We start from the raw sequence: 22,122 nt of genomic DNA, 5'->3' as shown, positions 1-22,122 counted from the left end.
ATGTGTGTCGGGTAAACCGATTGTTGTTCTCAATCTTTCTGTATCTTTTTTTTATTAGAATCGGATTACATGAGCATTCTTATAAACCGATTCCTGTTGTGCAATGTCAGGAATCGGTTTTTACATATGTATCGTGTAAACCGATTCTGGTTAACCCATATTTTTTCCGGTTAATACTCGATCATAAAATGAGTATGAAATCATACTCGTTTTCATTTCGCTTAAAAATGAAAATGAAAATAGTTCTATATGCGTTTACCCAATTTGAAAATGAGTATAACTTTATATTCGAATTGAAAAAAAGTGCAACTTTATACTCGAATTGAAAACGAGTACAACTTCTTAAACGATTTGAAACTGAGTATGAAGCCATACTCATTCTTAACTCGGGTATAAAATGAATTTAATTTTATTTGATGTTTAAAAACACATAATTCACAGATAAAAAAGAAAAAATTTACCCACAATCGGTTTATGATCATGCACATATAAACCGACTCTGGATAATGGGTTGATTTTCATGTCCATATAAACCGATTCTGGGTAGAAGCAAGTTTCAGAAAATCTCTGTATGTTTTTGAGGTTACAATCGGTTGATACCAATGGAAACATATACCGATTCTGAGTTGGTGTTCTTCAAAAAATTTCAAATGTTCAAATTTTTTCATGTTCAGATGATTCATTAACACAACTTAATTTCACATCTAACACGATATTTTACCACTAATCACCCGAATTAACACTAATTAATCAGGAGTAAATTAGCCATTAAAAAAATAGTTGGTTAAGGGGCTTTTCATTTTACTTCAAAATGTCTCTTTTTTGTCACGTAGTGATAGGCCCAAATTAATCCTTATATGCCCCAATTTAGCTAGGTAATTTAAATATAAAATAATACTATCATTTATGATATGCAATGCAATATTAGAAAGAAAGGGATATTGTATTAAAAATAAATAAAGGGAAAATTAGGCGTAGGCCCAAAAAAAATACTCTCGTTGACAGGCCCACAATTAATTTTGAGTACCGTGACACCCATAATTAAATGGAATTATTAAAAACGTCTGCATGACGGATTATGCATCTGCATGACGGGTTATGCATCAGGGGTATAATTGACAGCGCAATTTGGATATAACATATCTAAAAAACCGCGCCTTGGAATTTTACAAATTTTATATCGTTGGAAATCTTTTTAAGAGAGCTACGCAACGAGTACAAACAACAATATCAACTTTTTGTTTTTCACGAAAAAATCCGGAGGCGATCATCATTTTACGCAATATTTTCGAATACTTGATACATAACCATTATGCAGCCACCAAAAAAGATGCATAACACATTCTGCAGATGCATAACGAATTATGCAACCATTTTCTAGACTGCATAACAAATTATGCATCTGCATAACAAAGTTATGCATCTATAACAAGTTATGCATCTATTTTCTTGATTTTAGTGCATACATAAAAAAATTGATGCATGATGCAGTATGCATCCATATTTACGGATGCATATCAGATTATGCATCTATTTTCTCGATACATAAAAGATTGTGCAACAATTTTCTCGATGCATAATGCATTATGCCGTCATACTTTGGGATGCATAACAGGTTATGCATCCATTTTCACGTCTGCATAACATGTTATGTAGATATTATTGTAGGTGCATGACAAGTTATGCAACCTTATTTTTTGTTGGTTTCAATATTAAGAAAAAAGTAGCTGCATAACGTGTTATGCAACCGTAATCTGGACTGCATAACAAATCATGCAACAAATTTTGTAGATGCATAATAGGTTATGCAACAAATTTTCTGGACTGCATGACAAGTTATACAACTTTCAAATCCATCTCAGTCATAACCTGGAACAAAAAAAAATCTTACAAGTATATTGCGCATCAATTCACTGAAAAAAACTTAAAAAACACAACTTATGTCAAACGTGATCCATTTCCAGCACAGCAAAGAAACTATGTGATACAGTATAGTGCAATAGTGATCCTATGATTCCTATCCTAGAACAAAATAGAACAAACTTGTAATATTTGAGAGTATTGGAAAAATACTTACATATCTCAGTTCACCAAACTTTTGAGAATCATTCAGAAACTCTCTCATTTTCAAAGTCGTTGGATTGTGCATTCACATAGTACCATCCATGAACTAAACACCATTATCTTCGCAAGCTTTGAAAATAACATCAAACTCATCCACATTCAAAGCTACTGGTTTTTCCAACAACAAATGTTTCTTCTTCTCAGCAACTTTGACAGCCCACTCTAAACGTAAACTAGTAGGAAGTGGAACATAAACGGCATCAATATCCGGGTCATCAAGAAGCTGTTCATAACTTCCATAAACCTTTGAAGTTGATGGTAACCCATTTGTTATAGCTTCAAACCCTAATTTCTTTCTTTATCACATATTCCTTCTTGAATCTTCAAAAAATCAACAGAACCCATCACAAATCAAACCATCAACTCCTCTATGTTAATTCAATTTCATCAAATCTCCAATTAAATTGCAGCGCCAATCTCTAATAAGTCTCTTCTTCATCTTAAATTGACAATTAACAATATTATCTTCATCTGCATCTTTCAAATTAACACCCATACCATCAAATCAACCCCTTTTTCTCTCGATTCAGATTCAACAGCAACAACAACTGTTTTTCTTCCTTATTCCTTTCTCAGATTCAAACAAAACCCTTTAATTCTCCTTCACTTCTTCTTAATTCGTCAGCAGAACTCATCGATTTGCTTATAATGAATTTATTTTTCTGAGAAGAAATCAAGAGGAAAACTCGAGAAGAGGAAGAAGAAGAAGAAGAAGAGACACAAAGAGAGAACGGAAACAAAATTCTATAAATTCTGGGTTTAGGAACAATTTTGACCGAAGAAATGGGTGCGCGCCTGAACTTTTTTGTCGGTAGGTTTCGTAGTGTCCAAAATCTAGAAAATGGGTGTGGCTGTAGTTTTCACATAAATAAATTTAATACCATCCATTTGAAAATTTAAACTTAAAAAAAATAAAAATAATAATGGCGTGTCCAACCCGATCTGGCCTGTCCATATAAAAAGCGGGTTTTGGGCGGACTTTGGGTAGTAAATTATCTACTTTTACCCGGCCTGTCCGACCTGAATTTTTTTACAGGCTTGCAAATATTAAGCTTGGTCTGCACGGTCTGTCTTAGTTTTGGGGCTGGGCGGCCTGGCTTGCCCGGATTTACGCCCCTAAATTCGGATGTAGTCTAGGTACTACTAGTCTAGGACATAATAATAACAAATAAATTAATTAATTAAAAAAAAAAAAACTCTAAGCCATAATTAAGGATGCAGGTAGCGTAGCATGACCTACTTGCCTTTACTTCATTCAAGGGTTTGTAAGTTGTTTTATCAAAGCAATTCTGATCTTGCACGTCCAAATATCAAATTCTTTTTGTGCTTTGACGGTTGGGATAAGTTCGGCTCATGGTTTACATTCCCCTTACTCCTTGCCGGTCTAAATAGGTCACCACATGTTCGGTGGTCTACTTGCCTATTGATTAACTTGTTTCCCCTCTAAGGAAATTGGTACTCCCTTTAGCAGTGTTCCTAATAGGATTTCCGATTTCCTTTTCATGTGTTCTCCTGGGATACAAACACCTACTAGAATTAGAATGTAGTCAGGATTTCTATTTGAAGGAAACTTGGTGTCCAAGTATTGCTAGCCTATAAATAAGAGCCTAACAACCTTTTTGGTTCCGTAGTTGCACTTGCAGGTATTCATCTTTGAAATCCAAAACCAAGATTTGTTAGAATTTATATTCTCTATAATCATGTCGTCTTCTGCTTTCATAAAAAGTTATGATGAATTGCCCCGCCCAGTATGGCATGCTCCTTGGAGAAATATAGAGTCATAAGTGGAAATTCGGGATGGGTAAGATCTATTGCTTTTGATCCTAGCAATTCCTGGTTTTGCACCGGATCCGCAGACTGCACAATCAAGCTGTTTGATGTAGCAACTGGAAGGCAAAAGCTCACATTGACAGGACATACCGGGCAGGTGCGTGGACTTGCTGTGAGCACACGACACCCCTACATGTTTTCTGCTGGTGATGACAAACAAGTTAAATGTTGGGACCTTGAACAGAACAAGGTCATCAGATCATACCATGGCCATCTAAGTGGTGTTTACTGTCTAGCTCTTCATCCAACTATCGACATGTTACTTACCGGAGGACGTTATTCTGTCTGCCGGATTTGGGATATCCGGACTGATAAGCAGATTTATGCTCTCTCTGGACATGTCGATACAGTTTGTTCCGTTCTTAGTCGACCAACGGATCCGCAAGTTATAACTGGATCGCACGATACGACTATCAAGTTTTGGGATCTTCGAAATGGCGGAAAGACGATGGGAACACTTACTCACCATAAGAAATCTGTTAGAGCAATGGCGACGCATCCAGCAGAAAATAGTTTTGTGTCTGCAGGTGCAGACAACATAAAGAAATTTAGACTTCCTGGAGGAGAGTTTTGCCAAAATATGCTTTCTCAACAGAATGCAATTGTAAATGCAGTGGCTGTCAATGAGGAGGGCGTGATGGCTACCGGAGGTGATGATGGAAGCTTGTGGCTCTGGGACTGGAAGAGTAGGCATAACTTTCAGAAATCTCAAACGACTGTGCAGCCTGGTTCATTGGAGAGTGAAGCTGGAATATATGCCCTGTCTTATGACATAACTGGCTCGAGACTCGTTACTTGCGAGGCTGACAAAACTATTAAGATGTGGAAAAAAGATGAACTTGCCACTCCTGAAACTCATCCTCTCGACTACAAACCACCTAAAGATGTTAGACGTTTCTAATGAGGTTCAGTACAAATTGATGGCTGGTCCTTTCTTATTCCTTCTTGTGTTCACTAGTTACTAGTGACAGCTTTGTTATTTAGTTTTTCTGTCTTGCAAAAAACAATAAAGAAAATGTCAGACATTCATCACTTCCAGATGGAAAATGGCAACAGAATGCAAACCCTGAAATAAGAACAACCAAATTTTCAAATGGATGAATAATTGTCTGCATAAGTTGAGCACATATTTTTATTGGTAATCACCATGCCTTCACTGCCTCTGCCTACCACTGAGTGATCAATACACACAGTAATATAGGGGCATGCTAATTCATACTTCCATTCTAATAAATTTTTGCAGTCAAACAAGATATAAAGGCAATATTGCTTTTATTTTGGGACCAACAAGTATGTTCATGGCATGGGGAATTTTTTTTTAGCTCGTCTTCCTAGCCCTAGCATACAAAACACAAGTGAACCATAGCAGTTGCATGCATAAGATAAATAGAGACAAATGCATCATATTGTTGCAGTCTAAACTCTAAGAACTTCTGAAGGCTATCTATCAAACTCTCTAGTGAATAATGTCAGAGCTGTCGGTATTAACTAAATCCAGATGCTCTGATCTGACACCTTTATCCTTATGGTCATGAACAATAGTAACACTGTCCCTATAAAAGTTATCTGCAAAGAAAGAGACTCTTTAAGGTCCACAAACTTAACATTTGGCAGTGTAAAAGACGCACATCTCGTGCTGCAAATCATTGAACCTTCAGCGACAAACTAGAAAATATGTATGAAAAGATGGTGTGTGGATGGATTACCATACCTGCTTGACAATAATGGCCATACAGAGATGTCAGACATGAATTTCACTAATAGTCAGGAGATAGCGGCATGTAATTTCACTTGTGCAGAACTGGTTCCAGGTGGGATTTTAAAGATTTAGCAGGGGTATGTCCATCATTATTTAGAGGTAAAAAGTTTCTCACGTTCTCTCAGTGTTTAAAGACTCAGATGTAGCTGTACTACCAGCCGAACTCTCCTACACATCCAAGATCAGACATGGTGGCATTGTTGGTTAACCAATTACACCAGAAATTCAAGAACAGACGCGAAGCCATTGTAGGTTCACCAATTACGTGCGACGTCTAAAAACATGTTTCCAGAATCATATTGAAGCACCTATTCTCCATATCCAAATTGTGACCCACAAAATTTTCAACCATACTGTTTGCAATAATACTAGTTTGTTCTTTTCTTCCAACTTAGTGTCAGTTGCCTGCCGGAATGGGTTACACAAAAGTAATTCTAAACTGAGGGTTCAGGCTTTACAGCTTGCAAAATCTCCATAACCATTGTTTTACTTTTACTAAAAGTGGAGGTGAGAAGAAACACAATCTCATTCATTGAAAATACCATAACAAATATTGGACATCTAGCTGGGTGTTTAATCAGCCTAGATGATGAGAGGTTCGAAGACTATGAGAACAGCAACTGAAGTAAAAGGGTCCATTTATTTCCATGCACTAAACCAATTCATTCACAGGAAGTAGGTGAGAATCCTCCAGGAGATACAACTAGGAATTGCTAAACGATATTAGAGAAAGACTGTTTAGGATGCTCAACACCAACAGGCCTTAATTTCTGCCTGCATCTCTATATAAATCCTGACAAATAAATCCTGACAAAATAATAGTATGTGAACACTTCCTGTTAAAAAAAAAATCACCTGGGAGTGTAAGGGTGAAGAAATTATAATGAAAAAGAACAGAGACTGCCGGGATTGAAACAGAGAGAAACACATATCAGCATGTTTAGAATCATTTATCCATTAAGAATTGGTATGAAGAAATGAACTCTTCACAATACTACAACCATAGTTGTATGCAAGCTATAGACTTCCTAAAGCAATACAATACAAGAACAGCATCCAAGAACCCATACCACTTTGAGCAACACTACCAAATATAACAGGAATAGACTCAGACCATGACTTTATGATCAAATAACAAAGAAGAGACACATCACGAATAAAAGTACAGAGACCACACAATTGGGTGGAACATTTGGCTGGCAACTTTTCCTAGATGAGATCTAACAAGAGAACACTTTTTAACTAAAGGCTATTTGCACAGGGTACCTGTCTACGCAATCTTCCCAGGGACCTTTAGGAGATTGCTTTACATTCCGGAGAGCCTCCCACACTGCGCTGTTACACTTGAAACCACTCCCAAAAGCAATCTGCCAGACTCGGTTCCCCTTCCTCATCCTTCCTCTGGCTTCAATGTAAGCCAATTCATACCAGATGGAACTCGAAGAGGTGTTCCCAAACCGGTGAAGGGTCATTCTAGAAGCCTCCACATGTAAAGGAAGCAACTGCAAGTTCTTCTCCAATTCATCAATAACGGCTCTTCCACCAGCATGTATGCAGAAGTGATCAAAAGCAAGCTTGAAATCAGGAATATATGGCTTGACCTTATCATTGAAAAGCTTTTTCATGACCAAAGTTGAGAAAAACAGAAGCTGTTCGCTGATTGGGAGAACTAGAGGACCCAAAGTTGTAATGTTTGTCTTAAGAGCCCCACCAGCAATAGCCATGAGATCCTTTGAGAGAGACACACCAACTTTACCAGCATCATCCTGTTCTTGATAAACACAGTTAAAGGCCTTACCATCGGATCCTCTATGGGTTCTAACAACGTGAACAAGCTTGTACTTCGCGCGTCTCTTGTCAACGGATTTGTTGGAAAGCAGAACGGCAGAGCAACCCATCCGAAACAAACAATTGGGTATAAGCATAGATTTCTTATTCCCAAAGTACCAATTCTGAGTAATGTTTTCAGTACTGACAACAACAGCATAAGTGTTTCTATGAACTTGAAGCATATCTCTTGCAAGATCAATAGCAATAACTCCAGCACTACACCCCATTCCACCCAAATTAAAACTCCTAATATTCCCCCTCAACTTATACTTATTAACAATCATAGCCGAAAGCGAAGGAGTAGGATTAAACAAACTACAATTCACAACAAGAACTCCAATATCTTTTGGCTTAATACCTGTATTCTTGAAAAGAGAATCCAAAGCACCAAACATCACCTGTTCAGCTTCTTCTCTTGCAGCAGCCATGGATGGTTTAGGAGGAATTGAATGCATAGCTTCAGGTAAATAAGTCTCTTCCCCAAGCCCAGCCCTTTCCAAAATCTTCCTTTGAAATTCAAGTGAAGATTCATCAAAATCACCAGTAAGTCTGGAATGCTCCATAAATTGCTGATATTTCACCTGAAGATGCTCCGGAGGACGATAACAAGAGTAATCAACTAAGTAAATTGGTCTTGGTCGAGTCATGATATAAACAGTAGACCCAAAAACAAGAACTGCAGAACATGTAATGACACTGACGAGATTGTATTGAAGATGAACCCACAGCTGATGAACATCTTCAGGGTTCATCTGTGATGCTTCAATTAAACTTATAAAGATAAGTGGTATTAAACATAAAGTTAACAAATGAGTCATCAAATAATGATACCCTAATTTCACATACTTCAAATTCACACTCTGTAAGAAATCTGGTAATGGTAATCTTCTCCTCTCTTGAATTTGTATCCCTCCACCACCACCATTATCAATTTGGGTTTCTCCTCCTCCTCCCACCATTTTTGATTATTCCAAAAAAAAAAAAAAAAAATCTGAAGAAGATTAGAAACAAACAGAGAAAGAGAGAAAGAGATCTGATCTGATCACAGACTTCTCTCCCTCAGTAGAGTCAACCAGGAGGAGGAAGATGATGAAGAACACAAGAATAGAGGGAGAATTGGGAAATGATTTATTTTATTTTTTTTATTTTTAGTATTTTCTCATCTGGGGTGAAGAATTTGGAATCGTTGGATTCTAAGATTCTGGGATTATTATAAAAATGATGATTATTGGATACTTGATTGATTTCATTCCTGCAGCCCCTTTATATAGAGGGAGGTAGTAGTGGCAGTGGGTCCAATTTGGACCTTTCTATGAACAAAACAACTGTTACTCACTGTTAAGGTTCTTTTTTTTCTTTTTTCTTTTTTTTTTGTGTGGCAGTGGACTGAAAATGATTGGATAAAATCGGACGTACATAATTAAGTTTTGATTAAGAAGGAGGTTTAAGAAGAAATGAATGACATTACATTTGAGGGAAGATGATTGAGATGATGGAAGGGGTGTTTTAGTTTAGGGTTAGAGACAATTTGACTGTAAAGTGCAAACATCAGAAGAGGACAGATGATAATGTTGGGTCTCACTGTTTTGTTTTTTACATATTTATGGATACACGTGAACAGCTATGCAATAGAATAACAATAGCTGGTACCCCAGGTTTATGTCTATGATACATATATTATTGGAATCGAACTAGGAGGTTCTTTTCTTCTTTCTTTTTTTTTTCAATTTTGATTAGCCATCCTACTGCCCGTTCATATTTCTAAATTTTTACATGTTTTGAGTGCGATTCACTGATCTCCTATTTAAGAATCACGTTCCCGGTCAATTACTAATTCCTGATGGTTAGATAATCTCTCCAAATTACACGACTATTTCTGGTTTTTAAGAACTTTCGATACCCTTAAGAAAATTTTTGACACTCGTATAAAAATTATCTGCAACTTCTGGTGACAATATAATAGAGATATCAGAAAAATCCATTTTATCAAGTGGAGCCAGTTTGAAGCCACTGAAGATGTTCAAGGGTTGGAAATTAGATCACTTCATCACCTGAATAAACCCATGGTAGCTAAGTTGGTTTGGAACTTCCTACACAACCATGATAGTTTATGTAATAAGATTATGAGCGCTAAGTACTTGAAAACTGGTAATTTCTGGACAGTGGGTAATGGTAAAAATGTAGGTACATGGATTGATGGTTGGTACTAGGATTGCAGAGTAGAACTCTGGAGCATAGTCCAAATTCTGACTGATATCAACACTTATAGAGTGAAGAACCTGATTTTGAAGAACCCAAACAGATGGGATGAAGAAAAGCTGCAGCAGCTATCCACCATTGTTGAAGTAAACACAATTCTGGAGATTCATAATCCTTCCGAAGACGAGAACCGACAAGATAAGCTGATATGGACTCACCATTCAAATGGTACCTTCTCCAAAAACTCCTTTCTAAAAATACTACAAGAAAGATTGCCAACCTCTTCCAGCAGTGTCAACTCATTTCCTTGATAAATAAATAGTATACCCCCCAGAATCGAATATTTTGTGTGGAGATTACTGAAGAATGGTCTTACTCTTGGCAGTAACTTGATGAGATATATCAAAGGTGTAAACTCTGAATGTAGATTTTTGGAGCTGTAAAAACTGCTTACCATCTTTTTCTCTACTACAATGTCACTCAGGAAATTTTATTTGGATCTCCTTTGAGTTTAAAAGTGGTGAGAGCCCAAACTTATCTATTGATGACCGTATCGCTAAATGGATCGAAGAAGGTGGTGACTTTGTTAAATTTCGTAAGGAAAGTTGTCTTCTTTGGGCCATATAGAAAGAAAGGAATAGTATTTGCTTCAGCAGTGGTAGCATAAATATCCTGAACACCATTAAGGAGGGAATCTATTAGTTCAACATGAATGCTACAACCATGATTATCAGGAACTGCCAATTGAATAGAATCTCATTGACTCCCAGATTGCATAAAATAGTTTTATGGCAATTTCATAACCGAAATGGTTGGAGGTTTATGGGAAAGAGACTGTATTGAGAATTCGGTAAATTTGAAAGAAAATATTTATTGTTAAATATGTAATAAAAATATTTATGACAAAAGTAACCGATATATGATAGTCAAGTCAGTATAAAATGATCGACCTTGAATATAATCATAATACATATTCTCAAGCTAATATTTGACATGGTAGAAGCTTGAAACATTGAAGAAAAAGAATATCAAAAAGACAACAAAGAAAACACTGCAGAAGCAGACAACCAAGAAAAAAATCCAACTAAAGGCTAATTGAGGAACCAAATTGCAATAATCAGCAGAAGAGCAACACTCAAGAAGGTAAAAGTATAGAAACGAAGAAGAAAAAAACAGAAGAGGAACCCAGCAACAAGCCTACAAAGTAAAAAAATTGAGGATCCGACACATTTGGTGAGTATATCATCCATCTGAGTTTCAATAGGAATGTGGTGAACCTGTAAAAAATCATTACCCACCTTTGTTAGATTATCGTTCAGTCGAGCACGTAAGTTTTGCTGTCTCAAACTTGTTGACAATGTTAGATGTACAAAACTATATCTTGATTTCTAGTCTACTAAAGACAAGTCTCGGACTAGGATTAGATTATGGTAGTTGAGTATCATACATCATAGAATAACCCTTGGAGATTGAAGACTTGAGAACATACGAAGACATTTGAGAGAACTTCATCGACAAAGAGGTATGTGAAAATTGACCTATCATATTTACTCCTGGTATTTACCATTCTATCTTACGAGACTATGTCGTTCGTTTATACCCAAAATTACTTTTAGGCACTAAACACGATTGATTTAATGATAATGGTGTGAATTAGTGTTAGGAAACGAATTGAAGAAAAATAAAGGAGACAAGAATTTAACGTGGTTCGGTGAGTGATGCCTACATCCACTGAAGAATAGAGAGATTTTATTGATTGTATGATACAATAGATTTCTTCGGGTTAGCTAACCTAAAATTCCATATCCTTCTAGGATTTAGGATACATGTATTTATATAGTCTATGTAACCCTAATTCTAATATAAACTTCATATGCAAGTAACTTGAGCAACAAGACTTCTGTAATCTTCTTTCACGGGCTAGACGGGCTTGATTGGCGGGCTCTCCAGCTATTTTATGGACGGTACAAACATTCGTATTACATAAAATTAGAAAATTATGAATTATAAATAAGGTGCGATTAGTGCATTTTGTTTGATATTAGAAGAAATCTGAGGTGAAAAATACTAAAAAGATTTAGAAAATCTGGTGTGAGTTGAAATGAATTTAAAGTTGAGTATTTATAAGGGGTGAACTTTTGACCGATGGATGATGAACCACTGAACAACGACCACAACATTGCGCCGTAGTCTTTGTATCGCTGGCGTTCTAATGATCATCGAGCGATACAGAAACTACCGAGCAATGAAGTCTCTATCATTTGATATAGTCTATATCGCATCTGCCTACATAGTAATTATACCACTTAGCCAATTACGTTTATCACTTTACCATGTCTATGGGTACAAAAATGGCAAACTACACGATAAATCTGGTACATATGAACCCGCCTTACCCAGTAAAGAGATCCAGGGATTTATTTGACTACCAAATTTTCATCGGCTGGATTTCCTACTAGCTTTCACTTACGGTTGGAGGGAAGTAAAGAAAAATTGCGTCACAAAATTAAGTTGATGGTGTGTTTGGAGGGAAATTAAAGATTCCTGGATTAAAATTAATGGATTAAAGATGATAGGATTCATTCAAATCCCTCGTGTGTTTGGTAACGCAGTTAAAATTCCTAGAATTTATAGAACTCTCTTGTTTTAAAGTCCATGTACTATTTGGCATTACCCTCAAAATCTTAAAATTGCATTTATGGGATTTTAAGGTTAACAAAAAATGTGTCCATAAATCCCTTGATCCCAACAAATCTTAAGATAAATTTTTGATGGGGGAGTTCTTTTTAAGGGAGAATGGGGGACAAATGACATGTTGACACGTATTTTTCATATTAATCCCAAATCTTAAGGGGATGGATCGGACTCTATATAGAGAATTTACTGGAAAAGTGATTCATGTAGAAAACGTGATTCCAAAAAATTTGAATAATCGAACGTATTGAGGAAAACGTAATGTCACCAAATCCTCTAAACCCATAAATCCCAACTTTAAAAATATGCAAGTCACCATAGGTTACACTGATCTCTTTTTCTTCCGAAAGAGTCAACTTGATGCGAAAAAAGGAAGAACCAGAAAATTGTAAACTTTACCAAAGTCGCTTTAGATAAAAGGAAAATCTTCATTTGAGGACCTCAAATATCTTGAGAATCATTGATGGAACGCTAATTATTTGATTAACCTTAAGTTTTTAGCATAGATCACCGAACGGTGAAGTCTCTACAGTTCGGTAGAGTCTATATCCCACCTAGCTACACAGTAAATACACCACTTAGCCAATTATATTTGCCACTTTTCCGTGTTTATGGATTATGGGTACGAAAATGGCAAACTATACAAAAAATTTCATGATTTATATGAAATGATACCGGCTTTACTAGGGACTGAGACCAGTCCATCGATCCAACAGTTAGGATCACCAGAATCTTTTTGTCCTATATGCACTGATATCAACTCTTAATAGAGCTGGTATCAGCCCATATAAATCATGAAAAATCTGGTGCAGAGGAACCAGCCTTGTCTAGTAAAGAGATCCATGGATTTGTTTGACTACTTAATTTCCATGGGCTAAACTTTTCTTACTAGCTTTCACTTGCGATGGGAGGAAAGCAAAGAAAAAAAATGCTTCACAAAGTTAGTTAATTTAGTTAAGTGAATCATTTTATCCTGATCTCTTTTTCTTCACTAAAGTCGGTTTAGATAAAAGGAAAATCGTCATTTGAGGTCCTCAAATATTTTTAGTATCATTGATGCAACGCTAATTATTTGATTAATCTTAAGTTTTTAGCATAAGCTGTCAAATCATCTTTCCCCATCCTCGAACTATTTCAAATCGTACTAGACCCAAAAAAAAACATAATTATTAAGTACTCGATGTTGAAAATTTGTATCTTTCGTAAAATCTTGGGTTTCATACGATTGCTCCAATTTTTGTTTGATTAACACCCTGCAACAAATGACACGAACCACGTCCAAAGGTTTTTTCTATAGATTTCCTAAGGAAGGTACTAATTGGTCAAAATCGAATACATAATTAATGGAGCAGTTGGTTGCTCATCTTTCGTATTCGTGCGAATAAATAGATGGTATATGCTAACAAAGTTTGAAGTTTGAACACTCATTTCATTTAAAACAAAAACGTATTTGGGACTCGATTGCAATTAGGCTGCCCCAATGGTTTTTTTATTTTTGGGGTGGTAAAAGACGAATACGACTCATGCCCACGTATAACATGCAAATAGGGGTGAGCCTTTTTGTTTCTTAAATTTGTTTGATTTTCGGGGGTTATTGTAGGATGCCTTTAGAAAGCTTCTCCTCCAAGAAACTGATCGTAGCCCATTAGTTAGTTATGTTAGTTATAATTTGATTAATATAAAAATTGTTGGATTATTAGAAAATTTTGATATCTATACGACTATCTCCCTTATATATATAACCATAAATAAATAAAATCAAAATGTAAATCCGGTATAAAATAATATCTCTATAAAATCTTTCTTCCAAATAAAGAACGTAATTTAATCGTGAGATAAAAGTCTAAAAATTGAACCATATCATGATGAACTCAATATTTAAAATTTTCTTCAAAAACATCATAACCAAGTTTTGAAGTGATTCTCATGGGGGATGCAAATGATTTGAAATAAGCACAGATGATTAATAAGTATAGTTTTTTTTTTTTTTTTTTTTTGTGAATTAGGCACTGCATTAAAAACACTAAAGCTCCAAAGAAGTCAAAATTACAACAGAAGTATAACCATCTAATGGTATACGGCAAGAAACATACAAATTAAAGGTATTACAAGAAAAGTAAAAGGCGAACGGTAAAAAATAAATGATAGAACCACCAAGAGGTGTTGGACACGCATATGTTGCCTCGTTAAAAAACTTGACAAGGAAAACCCATAACCAAAGAGATAAAACCAGGGATAAAACCTCGACGAAGGAAAAGAGCACAACGCGATAAATCCCAAAGTAGGTCCTAGAACTAAAAATGTAGAGACAACCAAAACCTTTATATTTCTTCAAGACACTAGGAAACATGTATTCTCCATCGGTACTCAATGAGTAGTCTTCTAATACTGGCAGTGTGTGAAGATCCGAACACAAGGTGTGAAGATTGAGCATCTTTGCTCGAGATAAAACTATCAAGATGGATTCCTGAACCCTTCTGTCACGAACTAGTCTGATAAAAGTGTCACTATGGCATGTACATGAAAGAGCATCCCTTATCTGGACCTTCAGTTCTTTGTAATGAGCATCCCTTCGCGAGTTTTATCCATGAACAAACAGTGGGGTGGGATCATAGTTTAATGTATCATTAGCTTTAGAAATTTAATTAATGTGTACACATTAATATCTCATTCCTTTTGCCATTGTTTTGATTGTAACAAAAATGATCTGTCCCCAAAACAATCCCTAAACCCAAGTCGTAGGATGATCAACTATTGTGAAAATCAATTCAATTCGAAACTTAGGGCTACTTTTGTAAATTTTGACTGTAGTGTAATAATTGATTTTCAGAAACAATCCAGATCCTTGAAGAGAGCAGAGAATAAGAGTTATTAAATACTATTGTCATCAATTTCGGAATTCAGAATTCAGAGATGGTAGGTTTGTTTATGGGTATGCGAATTTAAAATTTTTATGGATAGGTAGATAATTGTTGGGATATACAGATAAAGGGGTACCGTTAGTATATCCGGGGTATATAGAGGAACACCCTTCTTTTTTCATGCCTGTTACTTGAGGTTCCCAAATATTATGGAAATCACCAAATCCATAGAAAACAATATTATATTTAACACTGGATGTGATAGATAAGTAGAAACCACCAATGGAATTCGGTATTACCTGTAGCATCAGTTTTTTTTTTCTATTGAAACAGAAAGCAGATGTTTCAGCTCAAAGTAGAGCTCGGACTTTCAAACTGCTGACTTGCTTTAGCTGTTGGAAACTTGAAACATAGCGTTCTCCTCAAAGTAAAAAGAAAATGCTTAGTATTCAAACGTAAATTTTATTCCCTCCGTTTTAAAATAATATGCAGGTTTGTGTGTAACTAATAATAAGCAGGTATTATTTTAAAAGGGAGGGGTAGTAATTACATTTGTGTCAATTTCACAGTTTTCTAACTAGTACTTGCTTTTGTCATTCTACTCAATCTTTCTGCTAAGTTGCAGTTGTTTGTATGTCCTCGACTCCTCGTACTGTGCTTATGCTCTATAAGCTTATTGGATCAATGTTTACTTTCATGGATAGTCGAAAAATAGTGTACCAAATTAATAAGGACCATATTTTGCCGCGCAGCTAATTATTAAATACTGCGTATAAAAAAAAGAGTGAAGGTAATAGCTCAAAGGAGCAGCATTTACACGGCGGCCGTTCCGGATTCAAAGTTTTGTTTTAACTCCAGCAACAAAAGTTATGCGACCATTCCCTATGCTAAACGTTGAAACCAACATCTGTAAAAGATTCGCTTCAAAACAAACAAACACCAACTCTCTCCTGCCTCAACGATATAGGATAGCATGTAATTGAGAGCCACATATCAAACGTCACAGGAACAAGATGCACCACTAGCCAGTCAGTCTGACCACAGTAATTGAATATAAGTTATACAAAAAATCTTTATAAACCGAGAAAAAAAGACCACAATAAAAAACCGCCACACAGTATGCATGGTTTTTGCACGTCTATTAAGGGGCTGGGTCCATTGGGACTTATAGAAAAAATTAAAAAAAAAGATAGTGAGAGACGATTTTGTCATAGTTTTTTTTTCTCGGTTCATAGAGAATCACTGTAAGTTATAACTTATAAGTGGTTTTAGTAGGGTAAAACTGACAATGCAAGACCTTAAATTAAATTTCGGATGCGGATGTGGGTACGATTAGACGGCAACATGCTCGTGCAAAGGAACACAAAAGCTAGATTCCACAGCAAAAAAGGAACACAAGTTGAGGTTTTAGGAAAAAATCACTCAGCTATGTACATATTGATTTGTATAACGAAGCACATGGCTACAAGTAACTAATGTGGTGATTTCGAAGTATAAATTCCCGGGGTTTCTAAGGTTCTCTTGGTAGTTGGTACTGGAGACCAGTGACAGTGTATGTAGATTTTGCTTTAGTTATGTTGAAATATAATAAGCTGATCAAGTACTGTACTGGAGGGGACAATTGAATTAGGATGATTAATATTTAGCAACATCGATGATCTCGTTTTTGCTATAGATAATAATGATGATTAACAAAATATTTACCGATTTCGTCGTAATACTAAAACTCATGAGTTCACCACCATGTTAGTTTAGTTGCTTTCATTTTCAACACATACGAGTGTTTTTCGCTATGGGTTATGTGTTTTTTTTCACTGTGTAGGAAAAAACTACTTTATTTCGTTTCATTTGGTTTTTTACATTTTTTCCCTTTAATCTTGATGCAAAGAAAATCTGTTACTAACTAATTAACAGTATCACTTTGTTAATTTTTGGTATATTTTATTCCACAGCTTCCCTCCTGGTTAACCAGTTTATTAATATTTTTAGCAAAATTCTGTTTGTATCGTGGTCTTGAACAATGAAAATACGGCACACTCACATCCAAACTCTAAAGGGCCCCCTACATTTCTCCCCAGAGGCGGGTCCCACCCAATTGTGTGTATGCGTTTTTAATCTTGTTTAAAACCGCGGTACATATAGAACCACTGTATTTTTTAGTGAATAAAAAAGAAACAATTAATAATACAGTGACATAATGTCAGAACCTCCTTAAAAAAAAAAAAAGGAACGGAAAATTAAAGAGAAAGAATCAGAAAAACGAAAAAATTATATCAACACACACATAAATAGTGATTCATATGGAATTCTTTTCAGGAACTTTTAAGTAAATTTTTTGCTTTGGTTTAATATTTTTCTTCTTAGCACCACGCAAACCATCTGACGGGGAGGAGTATCCTCTACGGCTAAGTTATCCAAAAATGGCGATGGTGGAAATATTGAATAGTCATTATATTCATCTATAACCACTCAGTCTCCCTTGGCTATGACCTCTCAATCACTCATAGTCCACCTAAATCAGATGACATCCATAACCACTTCTACGCTCGGTTTTCCTAGCCTCACCTTGGCTCTGATACCATTAAATAGGCTTCATGGACTGCCGATACGGACCCGACCACGTATCACCATTGTCACTACACGTCGTGGGAACCTTCCCCACCTCGAACATTGTCTGGCTCTGGGTGATATCCATAACCACTTCTCCGCTTGATCTCGCATAGCCCCACCTTAGCTTTGACCGGTCGATCGCACATAGCCCCACCTTGGCTCTGAGCGCTCGATTTCCCGTAACCCTTTCCACTCGTTCTCCCGTAGTCTCATCTTGGCTCTGACTGCTCGATCTCCCGTAACCCTACCTTGCTCTGATACCTCGATCTCCCGTAGCCCCACCTTAACTCCACAAATCACCGTTATTATCCCTACTTGATTGCCTCCCACCTCCACCTTAGGATCAGAGGTGTAGAGTTTTATCCTAAAAGGCCTTGGTGTTATAGAAGTATGGAATCTTGCTAGTAAATCACCATGTCGAATACTACATGTAGGACCATCCTTAGCTATCCCATGTGTGGTGTGTAGGGATGCACAAAACCGAACCAGAACCGAAAACCGAAACCGAAACCGAAGATTTTAAACCGAACCGAACCGAAACCATATTGCTATGGTTTATTAATGGTTGTCAGTTTCAGATAACCAAAAGTATTGGTTTCGGTTTAGGTTTTATCTCAAAACCGAACCAAAAACCAATTGGTTAACCGATTAATAGTGACCATAGCAGAATGAATCTTTTCACACTGATGAATTGTAGTTGATGAATGGTTAGGACTCTTAGGAGGATTATTCGAGTTAAAACCTTTTGCTGTCAGTTTAGTTGCTCGTCATTTATGCCTTTGATATGTTGCCAGTAAACTTTTCTGGCGCTTGTAGTATTGGGTGTACTGTTTGTGTAAACTATAAAGCACTGGCACATTATTGTTTATAAATCATTCGGTTAACCAAAAACCGTATGGTTTTTAACAAAACCGGGTAGAAACCGAAACCAATGCAACCGAATATGCTATATGGTTTCATTGGTTTTCATTATTAGAAAACCGAGTACTTTGGTTTCGGTTTAGGTTTTGCCAAAAATCGATAAAAAACGAACCATGTGCAGCCCTAATGGTGTGTATTGAGCCACACACTCCAACATAGGTGTCCAAGTTGTGGTACGTCTGTGATTTGGATTCTATGGTTTGGCAATAGACAATGATGATGTTATGGCGTATGTGTACCAAAATAGCAAGTTTGAAAGAAAGCCGAACGAGTTTTCTGACAGAGCTTTGATTAAACATTTCCACCAGATGGTGAAAAAACATTTTACTCTAATCTAATTAATGACTTCGATTTTACTTTTGGTTCTCTTATAACCCACCAGATGAATATATATATAGTTCACGTTTCCCTAATAACCAATAATAATTGATAGCATCGCATTAATGCACATTATATATCATCCCCAACTTGGTGAGGACAGTTCTAGCTAGCATTTGTTGTGACCGGACCATATGGTCTGCTCCAGAAGTTTCAGAGTTCACTTCAAAAGTTAATGGCATGGGTCTGGTGGCTTTTCACGAAAGTGCATATGAAACAGCTATTCAGACACATTCATTTATCTAATTTATTTATTTAGGGAACACTTCATTTTATTATACGAATAATATGATTCCGATGTGTGCGGTTCAAGTTGTCTTGCAATCATGCCACCATGCATATGGTCTACCTACCATATGATTTCATTGCAGGGAACTCAAAATGAACATTTCAATCAAGGCACAACTAACACAGGCTTTATTGCCGTGTTAGGTCACACTAATGCCTGAAGGCAGACAGAACACAATCATATACTGCTACGATCATCGTCAGCCATGCATCTCATTGGAATTAATTTCTGCACATACTACTTGCATAATATACGTACAGTCCCAATCTCCCAACTGTCCAGTATTACCAACGAGAATGCGACTCGAGGATAGCTATATGACCACGCAAATAAGATGTACATTTCCTTGTTGCTTTCAACTTCAAAAACAGAGAGATATAGAAAGAATTCAATAGTCGGCAACCACGGTTAGACAAGCATGTCATACTTTATGCATAATAATGTCCACAATTATGTACTTGTTTGAATGCGAAACTAACAGTGCCAGAATAGACCCATCCAACCGCATTCACATCTTGTCTTAAATGAAGGGTCTTTCTGCAGAGACTCCCAACATGCATTTCCGCTATGTAGTGTCAGTGCGGATTCATTCCCTTATTGATTTGCTCATCTCAGAGCATCCATGATTGGTAGTATTGGTTGTGTTTGTCGCAACGACGATATCCGATCAGATATGGTGACATAAGAACGAGACGCGCGTCCACTTGTGTTATATTGTTACTTAATAAATATGCCAATAAACCAAATTAAGTTCAGCGAACTAATAGACCGTCCCAAATTCAATTGACTACATAATTGTCATCTAGTTGTGCCATTTTGTTTCTTTCTTGCTTATAAATTCGAATCTTTGGTTTTATGGTAAACCTTGATTTGTTCCTTGCCTTGAGTCTACATGCAATTTATGATCGTATTGATTAAGGTGGTTGTTGGTTGGCATTAACGGAGTTCATATCATATCCCCTCCACAAAATGGACCATGCATGGGTGTAACGTAGAAGAACGTCCAATTGTAACATGTTTGACGAATTTATGGTTATCTCTTTTTCCTTTGGTAAAAATTCAGTTGGGGTGGGACAAAAGCCGTTAAGTCTGATATGGATGGAATATTCATCATATAGCAAAGGAAAGGACAATTTTATCTTTCAATTGATTTGGACTTGATGAGCTAGCTTATTGCTCGCTGAGTTATGATGACCGTTAACTAGCTGGGTCATATCATATGTAGGTGTACAATGGACCTTGTAGCGCGCGACTTCCCAACCAAGAGTGGGGACCCTAGTTAGCAATTCGGGATTCGTCAAACGTACGGAACGGTAAACGTACGAGTATTATACGGTTTTGTAAAATCCAGATTCGGTCCAAAATTCGGTTAACGGGACGTGATTCGTCAGTAATTCGGAACGACATACATACGTGTATAATTCGATTTATAAATGTGAGTTCGGTTCTGAAAATTCGGTATCTATATATAACAAATAATTTGTATTTATAAGGTCATAGACCAATTTTTATGCATATGTGTGAGTTATTTAAAGAAAAAATAAACTTAATATGATGATATTAATAATATATACAACATTAGTTATCTAAGAGGACGTCGTACGGTGGTTTAGATGCTTGGTTAGTGAGTTTGAGATCTCTCTCACCTTCACCTTCAAATCTCTTCAGTCGTTTTTGTTTCATAAAAATTACAACACGTCTAATATTCGGTCGTGTATGCTCGGGAGGCAGTAAAGCCCAAAAAGTGGAGTCTTTGAAAAGTAAAAGCTAAAGAATTTACGGCGAATTAAGCGGACGTATCATTCGGGATACGTAAAATTCGTGAACGATTCGCAAATAATCCGGGAATACAACATAATACGCGACTTGGGTTCGGAGTTGCAAACGTACGCAAATAAGACGGTAAAATTCGTGATACGGAAAAATTCGTGAATGATTCGCGAATCATTCACGAACTTACTAACTAGGTGTGGGAGTTTGCTATCCTTACACGTCTTCTTGCCGGATGATCTATTCTATTTCATTAGTAGTGTTGTTATTGGACAAATTCTCCAAGAAGACTAAAAGTCTTACAATCCAACTCAAAGTTCATGTAGTCACCCAACATAACTAATTCCAGTAATTACAGAGTTACATTAGTGCAAAGCTCGTAGCACGGGAAATTAATAGAGATTACAATCTGAACCAAGTTTTGTTGGTCATTCAAGAAGGGTGGGGTTGTTATAGTTCGTTGATACTTACCCTCGTCATTCACGAAGCATGGCGGAACTGGCAGAACAAACGGCACAACGACAATTGAATTTCCCAAATAGCAAAATTTGAGCCCAACCACTAAAGCCTAGCAAATACTTATTTATATGGAAGCCCATATAGATATAGTGTAATGGTCTCATTTTTAGTAGGGCAGAGAGTTTGTTGTTCCACCTACCAAGTAGGGGTGTGCAATAGACGGACGGTTGCGGATTAGGGGTCACCCACAATCAAACCGTTAAAGTTGTGGATTTGAGAAATTCAACCGTGACCGGTTCAATCACCTGTGGATTTGACATTCGCGGATCAACGGATGATACGGACCGGATGCGGATTAATCGTGGATTTAGTCCAAATGAGCCCTTGCCTTCTTTCTT

At 36.6% G+C, this 22,122-nt stretch overlaps 1 protein-coding gene and 1 pseudogene across 1 annotated transcript; one reads left to right on the top strand and one right to left on the bottom strand.

Annotated features, from left to right (window-relative positions):
- Window positions 1-3,824: 3,824 nt before the first annotated feature.
- Window positions 3,825-4,855, top strand: LOC113285980 (annotated as a pseudogene).
- A 1,781-nt stretch (window positions 4,856-6,636) lies between these two features.
- LOC113288652 (3-ketoacyl-CoA synthase 4-like) lies at window positions 6,637-8,800 on the bottom strand. Its single transcript, XM_026537755.1, has one exon. It carries the CDS (start codon window positions 8,500-8,502, stop codon window positions 6,952-6,954), a length of 1,551 nt encoding a protein of 516 aa, XP_026393540.1. The 5' UTR covers window positions 8,503-8,800; the 3' UTR covers window positions 6,637-6,951.
- Between the last annotated feature and the right edge of the window lie 13,322 nt (window positions 8,801-22,122).

This window comes from Papaver somniferum, chromosome 6 (assembly GCF_003573695.1).
Source record: "Papaver somniferum cultivar HN1 chromosome 6, ASM357369v1, whole genome shotgun sequence".
Taxonomy (NCBI): Eukaryota; Viridiplantae; Streptophyta; class Magnoliopsida; order Ranunculales; family Papaveraceae; genus Papaver; species Papaver somniferum.
This window is presented reverse-complemented; position numbering and strand designations above follow the sequence as displayed.

Bases quoted from the DNA above. Each gene is read 5' to 3' on its own strand.
- LOC113288652 (XM_026537755.1), bottom strand. From the start codon at position 8,502: ATGGTGGGAGGAGGAGGAGAAACCCAAATTGATAATGGTGGTGGTGGA.